General features: G+C 53.2%; 1 protein-coding gene across 1 annotated transcript in view; it reads right to left on the bottom strand.

Annotated features, from left to right (window-relative positions):
- The window catches only part of Ret (ret proto-oncogene), a 42,906-nt gene extending 36,606 nt beyond the window's left edge, over positions 1-6,300 (bottom strand). Inside the window, exon 1 of the mRNA XM_041643043.1 lies at positions 6,028-6,300. Within this exon, the coding sequence (XP_041498977.1) occupies positions 6,028-6,100 (73 nt within the window). The 5' untranslated portion in view covers positions 6,101-6,300. The remainder of the gene's footprint in view (positions 1-6,027) is intronic.
- Positions 6,301-12,909: the final 6,609 nt, after the last annotated feature.

Below are 12,909 nucleotides of genomic sequence, written 5' to 3' on the forward strand. Positions count from 1 at the left end.
GAGAGACGGTCCTGGTTTGTATATAGAAAGGCAAGCCGAGCCGTGGCAAACAAGGCAGTGAGCAGCATCCTTCCATGGTCTCTGCTCCAGCTCCTGCCCTGACTTCCCTTCATGATGGACTGTATGCTGTGAGACAAAAATTAACCCCTTGCTTACCACACTGCTTTTCATCATGGTGGTGATCACAACAGAAAGGGTCGGAAGTCTGGAGACCCCTCACCTCTAGAATGGGTACCCCACAGCCTGGGTTCGGCCCACTTCTCTCTAACTCTCAGGCTACCCAGCACTGCAATGGGTGCTGTGTTGTGATTCTGACATTTCTGACATTCACAACACAGGCAAAGCGACTCAAGGCCCTTCCAAACCTGGCTCCGCCAACCTCTGGATCTTTCTGTGCCTATGTCCCAGGGCACAGGCTCTGGGGTGCAGCTTCTTCTGGGAGAGGGCATTCCTGGATGTGGAGGGCATGCCAGCTGTCACACAGGTAGGGCACCCATGTTAAGTCATGGAGATGAAGCTGGGAGTCTGTTACCCAGAACTGCAGGTACAGGCTGGGGTGGCAAGGGAAGCAAACATTGGCAATGTTGCTCAGTCCAGACTTTCGAGGGCTCTTTGGGTGTGGACCTGTTGGATCAACTTGCAGGGACGACCTCCAACTGAATACCTCTGCTGAGTCACAAGCCAGGCAGGGCACTCACCAGGGCAAGCACATCTCAAGGTGCTAAAGCACATTAAGGCCATCCTTCCTGGGAGGGGGTGGTTCCCAGCATCATTTGCTGCGTGGATCGCTGGTGGGCAGAAATGGATTCCTGACTTCACAACTCAGTAGATGCCCCGGGTAAGGGTAGAGGGCCATAAAGAAAGGCTGCAGAAGACAAAGCCCCCGAGTCACCCAGAATCTGTCCCCATCTTTTCTGTCACACTGGAAGAAACGTCCAAGAAACTCAGTGACTCTCTCCACCACTCACCATGTCCACCATAACTCTACTCTCACCCCAATTCAGGTCCTGACACTCCCAGCATTCTCTGGTTTCTTAAGTTTCAAGATAATTAAAAATTGCTCCCCTCCTTTTACCCCCCGGAATTCAAATGTGAAAATGTCAAGGACCACGTGAGGAAGTGGAATCACTTTCAATGAACACTGCCCAGCTTCCCTCATCTCCTGCGATGGGGTCGCACTGCCCCTCAGACAGCTCGGAAGAATTCAGACACCAGCACCCCAGGCCACAGAGGAGGGAAGACCTGGGACCACCATGAGGGGCATCTGATACTCCTGGGTTTTAAAGAAGGGGTCGTCTGCTACGATCCAGGCCACAGGCACCTCTTGCTGTAGAGACAAGGCTACGCCGTCTGCTCACTAGGCAGGCACGCACCTGTTCAGGTACAGTTAACTTGCAGTAGCATCTGGGCTGCTCTGCTGAGCGGAGCTGCCTGTGAGGCAAAAGCAAACAGAAGTGTTTGCTTGTGGCTGGCCACCTGCTCTCCTCAGAGCCCAGGTGGTGCCTCAGAAGCATCCTTTCCGGTCTCACCAGGAAGCCTTCTAAGGGGCACCAGCGTGCCTGGAAGGAGCTGCTGGAGTACAAAAGTACTCCACCCAATAGTCAGTAGATGTCGGGAGAGATTCCCAGCCTCAGCCTGGGGGTGGGAATGGTCCCTGAAGCCCCCTACAATACATCAGGTGGCTTTGAGGCTTGCTCAGGGCCTCTCCACTGCAGCAAACAGGGAAGTGGGTGATAAGGGAAGGAACAGCTGAGGAAACAAAGAGGGAGGAAGCAGGCACAGTCCACAAGAGCTCTTTGGCGTCCTGGAACCTCTGTCAGGAAAGGATCTCTGTCCTCTGAGAGAAACTGGAGCCCCACTGCAGGTGGCACAGCCCCAGCCTCCCCCAAATCACAGGTCACAAAGCCCTTGCTGTTGTTACGAATGGGGATCACTGTACCAACTCCACCACAGCTTCCTAGGGTAAAATACCTCATAGTACAGCACAGAGGACGGCCCTCACACAGTAGAGAGACAGGAGGCGGCCCCACTACCATCACCTCCTCTGTGATCCACGTGCAATGCTGCTCCCTGCTAGGACTGCCCAGCATCCTCATTATCTTGTCTTGCTGCCAACTACTCACCTCTATCTGAACTGCACCTCTCTCTCTCTCTCTCCCCCAAACTACTAGGTGTAGTTTTTGCTGATAGCTCCTCCTTGCAAAACAACACTCAAGGCTCTTTTTGATTAGTACCATCAAGGCGTTCACACAGAAAAATAACAGGGAAGGAGGAAAAAGAGGAAGGCAGAGCACTGATGGAAGAAGACTGAGGTAAGAGGTCAGCAGTAGGCACACCCCAGCCCTTACCCCAGAAGCACCCCCCCACACACACACAACACACACTCCTCCACAGTGCAATCACGGCCAAGCATCTACTGAGTGAGTGGAGGCTGGACTCCCAGCCAACTCCGCCTTCGCTTCCTGGGCATGCAGCGTGTGTTCCTCTGTCAGTCTTTCCTAGTGCCCCGGGGTACGTGGATTCCACCTGGATGATGGCACACAGTTACACCCCTCCCCTAGCACAGCACCGTGGTTAGAGCACCAGGTGCCTCAGCAGACACTGCACAGAGGGCAATCCTGGAGTGCCTTGTCACCACCAGCCCTCAGGCTATACACAAACATGTCTTCTAGCCGTGCCTGGAGCACACAGGCTCCCTTTCCAGGACAGCTCTGAGAGAGCCAGGCCTAGTGTTCATTCCTAGCCCATGCAACTCCCACTGTCAGTAAGAGCAGCAAGCATCTCACTTAGAACTCTGTTCAGACCCAGAGGGGCTCGGGCCTCGTGTCTGTTGAGTGGTGCTCTGTGTCATATGTCACCCCCAAATCTAGTCTTTCTCTAGAGTACCTGCTGTCAAACATGAGTGACTTGCTATGATGTGACAGGCAGGGACACTCCCTTTTCCTAGGCTCCTCTCCATTTCTACTCCTGGAACCAAGCCCTCTTGGCCCAGAGATAAGATTTGCTAAACACAAGAGACCAGGAGCTGGAGAGTCCTTAGCTTTCGATGGGCTCCAGAGTCTACAGATTGGGAGCGCCTCAGTTTGTTCACCTGTAAAATGGGGAAAAGATGACAACCCTCACAGTGCTGTCCACAGGATAACCAGGGTAGTTATTGCTGGTTAGCTGGAAATGGTAGCGGCAGAGTCCTCTGCCAGGCTGCAGAGATGATCCCGAGGGAGGTAGCAACTTCCAGCTTCCCTTTTCCCTTCCTATCCCAGGCTCCATTTCAACAGATACCATAATTTTTAATTAGTTTTCCCTTCCCCTGGCTAAAAGGCCATTAGCACCCCATTAGGTGAATGCATCCCATTTTCTTCACACCACCAAGAAAACAAGTGATTTACTTAGCCCATTCCTAGAGCAATTCTACAAAATAAAGGCAACTTAGAGCAGGGCTCAGTCACTTCCCCACTTTCTGTTTGCTCTCAGGCCCCACCCTCAGGAGCTTCCTGGCCCGCCCAGCAGGGAGAAGGAGCACTGGGGCTCAGCAGCTGGAGTTAGAGCCAAGGAAGGACCCAGGTGAGCCTGGATCTGGGAGGATCAAGACAAATCTCTGGGATCCCCTGGGCTCACTAGGGGAAGGGAGGAAAAAGGAAACAAAGAGGTCAATCTGTGTGTCCCTGACACCAGCGGCTTAATCACAAGGTTGTGTATTTAATCACAAGGTTGTTGGTGTAGACACACACAGGTCCCTCACACTTACAGAAGTACTGTCTAGAAAGGGACCCTCCCAGTGCATAGTGCCAGATCCTCTGGTTCTTAACAGCTAGGGATGTTAAGCAAGATGCCATGCCAAGGAAGATGCCAGGTAGCTGGGACATGGGGTGGGATGGGGGAACCAAGGCTCTCTGGGATATGTACGGGAGCAGAGAAGCTGCAATCTAGTATCCTCATCCATACAGTCAAGTTGTATCTGTACTGAGCAGTGGAAAAATCCAGAAAATTCTAACAACTTAAAGAAGGAGGTTGCCATCTCTAGTTCTAGGACACTGGGCCCAACAGTAATGAGAAGATGGGGGCGGGGGTTACAGTACTGTAGGAAGGGAACCATGCCATGCTGTGGGAGTGCATGTGTGCCCACTGGACTCTTGATCATGAGTTCAAGAGAAAGGGTGGAGCACTTCTTAATGATGACCTGAAATGAGGGATAAGTGTGAGCTGAGCAAGGCTCCCTCCCTTTCTTCTACAGACCCATTCCAAACCCTGGGACACAGGTCCAGCAACTACGACATCGACACTGTGACCACTAGAGGGCGCAGGAGGTTGAACAGCTCCCTATAACACGTTGAGAAACCGCACCCGAGCTCTGGTGGCAGTCTGGAGCAGATCATTGGTGTCACAACCGCTGTTCCAGAGCCGAGGCTACAGGACTTCTCCAAAAGCCCAATTACTTCTTCCTGGGTATGAGGCTGCTGCTCCCCTCTCTGGACCACTATCATGGTTTCTTGGCCATCAGAAACGGATGGATATAAGGCAGTGGCTCTCAGTCCCTGGATTCTATACACGATCTGGGGCTACCTAATATTCTATTGGCCAGGGGTCTCACGCAGAAAGCTCCCTACACCCCCACCAAATGCCCAGGCCAGACCCTTGAGCTGAGTTGTCACAAGCACTGGAGACCTTGCTAAAACACAGGTCTCGGAGAGTTTGGGGAAGCTGCCTGGCTCATTCATGAATACACACCTGAAACTATAAAGTTAAAATCCAAAGACGTAGAGAGGCTCCAGAGTGTTAACCTGTTTGTCACGCAGCCTCCTGCCTACATGCCCTCTGCAGCACTGTGACCCCGCACCCTAAGACCTAGGAACATACTCTCCAATACCCCCCACCCCAAAGGATGATCAAATAGTCATCCCATCCCCCTCTCGGCATCCGTCTCTACGATGCTCGAAGGACAACAAACACAGCCCTGAGCTAGTCTGTAATTTTAGTCTCTGAAGAACATGGGACTAGAGGCAAGATGGTCAAGGCATTTTCTGTTTTCAAAGGTTGCAAACAGGGAGAGAGAAAAGCCCTTTGTAAGGAAGGAGAGAACGGTGGCATGGGCTCTGTTCTGATATCAGTAGAGAAACTTGGTATGTATGTATTTTCCAGAGCGAGCGGGGGAACCAAGTTAGGGTAGGTTGGAAGGACAGTAACAGGTGCAGCCACGAGGACTAGCATCCTGCATCCTTAAGGGTTTGTTTGGCCAGGGTATTGGAATGAGAACAGTGACCAGCCTTTAAAGCCACACCTAATGAAGAACTCCTATGTGTGTATGATGCTGAGCACATCGCCACACTCCACTCCCGAGTGGCCGGGCCCAAAGCACTGGGTAAATGTCAGCCCTGGATTCTATTACACCTCCAAAAGCCACACTTTCAGGCGCTCCAGCTGAAAACCGGGCAGGGCTCAGACCTTGACATACCCCCAGGGGGAAGATACGACAAAAACCACAGGTTTTTCGGTTTTTAAAGACCAGCGCGGCAAAAACACACAAGGAAAAAATACCCTTTACTAAAGAGCCTCCCTTCAGATAGAAGAGAGAAGCTACAGAAAGTGCGGCAGTGAAACGTGGAAGGAAGACCTGGAAGCAGCAGCCTTCAAGCGCTGGCGCAAGTCGCGGGCTTCCCAAGGCTACCTAACCCCGTCCGCTCGCAGCTGCTCCCCAACCGCGACAAGATCTGTCCGCTTCCCCCGGGCACGCGCCCGCAGCTGGAGGCGCGACCTGCCTAGGGTGCGCAGCTGCGGCTTTGGCGGAGCACCCACCACGCCGTTCGTCCGGCGACCCGCACCGACCGGAGCCCCGCCCAGCCGGCGGCCAGAGCGCTCCGGGTGCAGCCGCTAGCCGCAGAGACCCGGTTCCCAGGCCCGGAGGCCACCGGGCGCGCAGCCGGCCTATGCCATCCAATGTCAGTGCGCTTCTGCGCGCGTCAGCTCCCCGATTCGGTGCGCAGCACTAACTTCGCCCCGGTCGCTACCGTCCCAGCCGCCCGTAGGACTCACCTTCGCCCAGCAGAGGCAGCAGCAAAAACAGCTTCAGCCCCAGCCCTGGGGCGCCGGACGTCGCTTTCGCCATCGCCCGTGCGCGCGAGGGCCGCAGTTGAAGAGCGGGCGGGTCTCGGCGGTGGGGTGCGGCGCTCAGCCGGGCCTCCCCATGCCAGCCCGGGCGCAGCGGGCACTGCGGGCGCGTTGCGTCCGGGCTCGACTCCCAGGTGCGGACTCGGAGCCGCTCTCCGCTACTGCGTGTACTGCTCCAGTTGCAGACCTGCGCTGGCTGCGCCCCGGGAGCGGACTGGGGCAGGGCAGGGCGCAGAGGGAGGGGCAGCGGGAGGGGCGGGACCGGGGGGTGCGGGTGTGTGTAGGGGCGGGGCTCCAGGTACTACGTGGGGCAAGGTGGGGCGGCACCCGACTGTTGCGGGAACTGCGATTTCCTTTCTTACTGAGGGCCGGTTGGAACTGGGTGGGTTTAGGTTGACGTGCGGGTGCTGGTCCACTATAGGCAGTCTGAATTCATGATTATCTGCCGGTACAGCCACTTTCTCACCCTGCTCGTCTGCTTGCTGTTGCGTTTGTCCTTTCCCGCCTCCCAGAAAGAGCAACACAGAAGATTCAAGATCTGGGCCGACTGGTTACCTATACCCTCAAAAGAGACCCAGACACTAGACGGATGTTCCTCCAGTCTCTGGACTCGAGAGCATCCTCCGCCATTTATCAGGGGGGCGGGAGTGGGAAGTGCGTTTGGAGCCTGCAGCCTTTTCTGGGGCTAGAGGCGGGAAGAGGGGAGGAGCCCTGACCAAGAGAAAGAGGGCCAGAGAGCCTGCTTCTGTGATATATATCCTGTGATGGAGAGGGTGGGGGTCTTGTTGGGCTTGTTTGTTATGCCCAGGACCGGTCCAACCAATAGAATCAAGAAACTGGCTAATGGCACGCCTTTCAAAGAGACCCACTGCCGTAGTCTAACACAGTTCTTGGAACTGTATGCTCTTACCAGATAGAAGAGCTTTTTGGATGTGAGCTGACAGACTACGGCAGCTGGTACAGGGGTGCGTGCATGTTGGGGGAATGGAAACAGAAGTTTGCCAGAAGAATCTAATTCCCCCCACAAAGAAATTATGCCTAAGTATATTTACCCCTGATATGGGCGCTTCTACACGGGAAATGGAAGGTCAGATGTGGGCTCTAGATCTCTGTGGGGGAAAGCCCAGCTCTCCCCACTCCCAGCTGCCGTTTGAAGCCTGGTTTGCACCTAGTGGAAGGAAAGGAAAACAGACTCTTGTCGGATCTTGGAGTGAACAAACAGGTCCCAGAACCTGCGTCTGGGGAGGGCTCAGCTGTTCCTCTCCTGCAGTATGCGGAGCCCCACCCTCCTGCTTGGCTGAGCTCAGGGCTGAATAAGCAATCTGTACATCACTCTGCAGATATGAAGTCAAAGTGAAGTCACCCTCACAGGCAGGAGCAGAAGCTGCCAAGACACAGACTGGCTTGGGAGCAGGCCAGCTGAGATGTTATTCAGAGCTGTGTGCTGGTGGGTGGGTGTCCAGACCACTAGCCTTCCAGCCGTGGAGAGGCATCCTGAGAGCCCTGGTCTTTGGGTTTACAAAGCTGGAGTCAGTCACAGAGTGCCAATACACCTGACTTCCGGAATTATCACTTGGTCCCGAGCATAAGGAAGGGACCTGAATAGAAGGGAGGAAGGTTTGTAGCTTTTGGCTACAAACAGGTTCCTGTGGCTGTTTTCCAGTAGAATGCAGAGGGAAAACAAGATCTGGTCCACTCATTCAATCAGCCTCCCTCTTACCCCTCCTTCACTGATACCAGGGTAAACTCCAGCCATTTAAAGCACCTGTGCTAGAATTCACTCTTGTCTGTCCCTCAAGTCTTTGTGCCCTCGAGTGTCCAGATACCATGGTGGGGACATTTCTCTCTTCTCAGAAGATCTTGAGTGGACTCTTGTGTGAACTCCAAACACACATATGCATGCATTCATACATGTGCCTATGCATAGACACCTATGTACTTGAGTTCATTTGTTGCCCTCCCTCGTGCATGCCCAGGAACTGTCTAGAGACAGCAGTGTCTAGATCAAAGGGAAGTCCTGGACCTGCTGGAATTGAGAAAATGTGTGGAAGGTCAAAACTTAGCTCTACATGAGCCTAAAGAATCTGAGCACAGCCAGAGGGAACTGCGCAGGTCTGAGGCCAGGCTGTCTTACAATGCAAAGGTCTTATCCTGTGCTTCACCTAGGGAGCCCTGCCCTTTGTTCCCTTCCTTTTCCTTCTGTGGGAGGGAGAGTCTGCAGGTCCCTTTTTGACTCTTCCTAATCTATTTACTCTGAGCCTTAGTTTCCCCAACTGTAAACATCTTCCTCTCAGAGAAAGGACATATTGTTTTTAAAAAGGAGTATGTTTGTGGACAGAACTCAGTGTCAATGCTGAGTATGTGCTCAGCAAGTCATAACCATTGCTTTGCCTGGGTTCCCCTAGAACTTGACCTTGGCATTACCCTTTCTCCACTGAAGGCCACAGTGCTCTAGGAGCTAGAATTGGGTATGGTTGGGTAGGTACTAAACTTCATCCACAGAGAAACTTTTTCCCTCCCTCCCTTCCTCCCTTCCTCCCTCCCTCCCTCCCTCCTTCCCTCTCTCTCTCTCTCTCTCTCTCTCTCTCTCTTTCTGTCTTTCTTTCTTTCAAAACAAAAAGATACTGGAGATCAAACACAGAACCTCAAGTGTGCTAGGCAAATGCTGTACCACTAAGTTGCTACTCATACACGATCTAAAGCAAAATCTCCCTAAAAGGTTGTGGTGCAGGCTGCTGCTCTGGAGTGACTTAGTTTGAGTCTGGATCCTGGTCTTCCCGCAGTTCTACCTGAGTCCACCATGTCATCCGCCCAGGGAGCTGACTGATGGCTAGGAAGAATTAATGGGTAGGCAACTCACATGGTGTATTTGCAGAACGTGGCATACTTGGATTCTGAGTATGTGAGGCCCATTTGGAGCCCTTTGGGTCTGTCCCCGGAACACAACACAAGGACAAGAGGGTGGAGGCCAGGCTCAGAGCAAACAAAGATCCCAGCTGGCGCAGGACAGCTCTGGTAGAAAAGAGCTACGTTGGAATGGGAGACTGGGCAAGGTGCTCTAGGAATATGGAGGCATAGGTGTAGGGAACATAGGGTCCAGGGGTATCAAGAAAGCTCAAGGCAGGGCCAGGAATGTGGCCCTCAGAGTCTTTAAAGAGGAGTCACAAGTCCATAAGTACAGCCCAGACTAGGAAGCCGTAGAAGCCTAGGTCCCTCAGAGTGGATGTGGACACCTCTCCTACAGGCCATGTGACGCAATAGTTGGGAGCACGGATACTGCGACCTTGTGACCTTGTGGGTACCACACACCTCTTCTCCACCTACCTACCACTGCACTCTGCTACCTCAGTGCGGTGTTGAGGTGGGTGATGGTGGGCCTATTGCTCCTCCATAGCTTGCCTCCCTGCCTGCTGTTGGCTGCCCTCCAGGGAGCGGCTAGAAGAAGGGGCATGCCCAACAGCTACCTCCGAGGGCACCGCAGTGGAGGCAAGTAGGTATGGTGCATCATCAACACATTCACAGGATAGCTTGGGCTGGCATAGCATAGCCAAAGGCCATACTTTGCCTGGTCCCTGGGGATCCTGCCTGGCTGCCAGCCTCTGTGCCCACCGAAGACACTTGTCGATGGGATTTAAGTCTGTGAGAAGACATACATACCTCTTCTACCTTCTTGGGTCCTAACTAGACACACCTGAGACCTGAGTCCCTACCTCATGAAGGCAGACAACAGGGCCTAACTGAGGCCCTTGGGGACTGCACAGACCTTACCCCACATGACTGTTTTCGCTTCTTTCTCCAGCTCCCTGTGTGTTCCTCTTGCCTGGTCTCCCAAGTTTCTCCTTTCCCCTCGCCCTCCCCCTTCTTCCCCCTGTCCCTGTCCCTTTCCTTGGAGGAATCCCACCCCTTTCTTTTCACCCAGTAGCAGATCCAGGTTGACTACATCGCTCAGCATCTTCCAGAGAGTTCTTTAACACCGGTCTAACAAGACAACTGCCTAGTTGTGTTATTTTGCGCTGAAGCAATAAGAATTAGACAGACTGGGTGGACAGTGGGTGCTTTTCTCATCTTACAGGCTTTTCTCTGTCTCAAGTCTGTGGTCTCATGTGAAGCTCCCTTATCCCCAGGTTCCCTGAGAGGGAGCCCACAGTCAGAGCCCACCACAGTCTCGATGAATAGCCCTGTGAGTGTTCCCATGAAGTTTAGAAGTAGAAAGCCAGAGATAATCAGAGGCCGTTGATAAGGTAGCGTCTGAAGCCTGGTGGTCCCTTCTCCACACTGCTTGCTTGCCTCTGTGCCAGGTTTCCCACCTGCCAGAGGAAGCCCCACTGTATCAAATGCAAGCCTGGCCTACCTGAGCTAACTCCTGTCCTCCACCCTCCTGACTTGGTTATTGGCTCCAGGCCTTCTGACCCACAGGTGTGTTGGAAGGAAAGAGTCCCAGAACCCCGGAGCCCACCCCTTGCCACTTCTGACTCTAGCCGAGCTTCAAGAGCAGTAGGTGGATGTATGGCTGCACCTACCCGGACTCCTGGGGAGTTTGCTCATTCTGTGTCCTGGCGGAGGGCTCAGCTGGCCGCTGTGGAGGCCTCCGGCTTGACTGTGTCTCAGTGCATCATCTGGGGCAGCGGAGAAAGCTTTCTGGCTCGCCAGCAAGCCATGGAGAGGGCAGTGAGCACAGTTGGCAGGTCCGGCAGAAGTGGCCAGGCTGCCTTTTAGAAGAAACGTCTCCCAGGGCAGTTTCATAATCTGCCTTGTAATGCAGATTTAGACAACTTTTTTAAGAATGCACTTTTTAAAATAGGTCTTAATGGATCCTTTGCAGTAGTTACCGTCCATTGTGTAAATGCAAACAGAAGGCTTTTTGAAAACATGTATTATTGATCAGAAAGGCAGAAGCAATTAGAAGCCAGTGTGTCATATTGTTCAATATACACTTCCTATACAGCTCTGCTGAACTCACTCATAACTTCTGACAAATTATCCTGTCACCGGGAAGCTTTTTCCTTTCCCTTGGCTTCTGGAAGCAGAGGAGGGCCTATTTTCAGTCAGTTATTAGCTGGAGGGAAATGAAAAATTAAGCTTACCTTTATCATCACAAATCCTATCTCCAACTTCTCAAGTTTCAGACTAAAATAGCTAAACCTTCAGGAGGATGGATGATGCTCCCAGATTTGATCTATAGTGCAGTGGTGTGTGTGTGTGTGTGTGTGTGTGAGAGAGAGAGAGAGAGAGAGAGAGAGAGAGAAAGAGAAAGAGAGAGAGGGGGGAGGGAGGGAGGGAGGGAGGGAGGGAGAGAGAAAGAGAGAGAGAGAGAAAGAGAGAGAGACTGGGTAGTAGTGTTCTACAGGAGGGCAGACACATCTAGGGAACCCAGAGATGCTCTCTCCATGGCAGAAGAAGAGGTCAGTCAATAGGATTCAGTGACCCTCTTGTCCCACCCTGGCTGCTAATGTCCTCAGTGTTGCCAGAGCCTATCACGGACTCTGCAGTGATAAACTAGGGATAAAGTAGAGACTTGGTATTATGTGATCCTCTGGGACCATAGTGTGGAAGCATCTAGAGATGTCAGGGAAGCTTAGTGCAGGGACAGGAGCCTGACCTTCAGGGTATTGAGGGGTCACGAGTCCAGGAGCATAGCCCAGACCTGAAAACATTGGCCGGCTTTCTCAGAGCAAACAGGGGCAGGGGTCTCAGTTAGTCCTGCAGGCAGTGTGGAGCTGCGTTTTACCCAAGCTGCCTAGTTTCCACCTCACCTTGAGAAAGGCATGTATTTATTGGGTGCTTACAATATTATTGAAATGCCAGAAAATGGAGACCTACAGTGGAAAAAACGAAGATTCCCCCCACCACACTATTTCTCATAGACATTCCCTGAGCTGCCAGACACATGCTCATTGGCATGTAAGCTAGGATGGACACAGAAGGTGGCATTCAGGCCTGGGGACCCGGAGTAGCTGACTTTGGGCAAAGAGGCTGGAATTGGGCATACAGCGCTGCCCCGTAGATACCAGGAGATGTGACAGGAATGGCTTGGAATTCCCACACTGCCTGGAAAGTGTGGGCGGGACCACATGAGTCCTCCTCCCTGCACCCTTTGTCCCCACTCTCTCCTCTGGTCTCTGAGAGAGTTTCTGCCTTCAGAGGCAAAACACCTGCTGTGTTTTTGGACCACCGACAAATATTAAGGCCACTGACTTACTGCTGTGTCATGGCCTCTGCATGCTTCCCTCACTCGGGATCTCTGTGGGCTGCAAACATGGTGTCCACAGTCAGCTCAGGCCTGTAGACACGGGTACGGATGTTGTTTGCTTGCTGCACACGTGGTAGTAGCCATGAACAGGGAGCAGGAGTGTGGAGAGCTGGGGACAGGAATGCTGCGGGGGGGGGGGGGGGCAGGAGTGCCACGAGCCAGTCAGAGGGGCAAAGCGAGGGGGCGCAGCCCACGCAGTTCCTAGCCCCCTGTGACTCTTAGCCCTCTGCTTGTAAACAGAACCAGCAGCTGTCTTGAGGAACTCGTAGGTTGCTCTGCAACTCGGCTCCGAAGTGAGCAGCAGACATGCCTTAGGAGCTCCAGCTCACAGCTTTCCTCTCAGCAGCAGCGCTGTTGGCAGGAGGTCTACTCAGGCTTCTGACGTCATCGACTTGTCCCATGGACCAGATGCTGCCCTTGCCTCCTCACCAGAAGTACCCAGTCTGCCCTATAGCCCTTAAGAGCATTGTCCAGTGAAAATGGCACTGCCATGCTGGTCCTGTTCCATTCTATGCTTTCTGGGCGTTTGCCATGGGGCAATGTGGCAGAAGAACTGA

Source organism: Microtus oregoni, unplaced genomic scaffold (assembly GCF_018167655.1).
Source record: "Microtus oregoni isolate MIOR12 unplaced genomic scaffold, Mior012 000002F_ref0000024, whole genome shotgun sequence".
In the NCBI taxonomy this organism is placed as follows: domain Eukaryota; kingdom Metazoa; phylum Chordata; class Mammalia; order Rodentia; family Cricetidae; genus Microtus; species Microtus oregoni.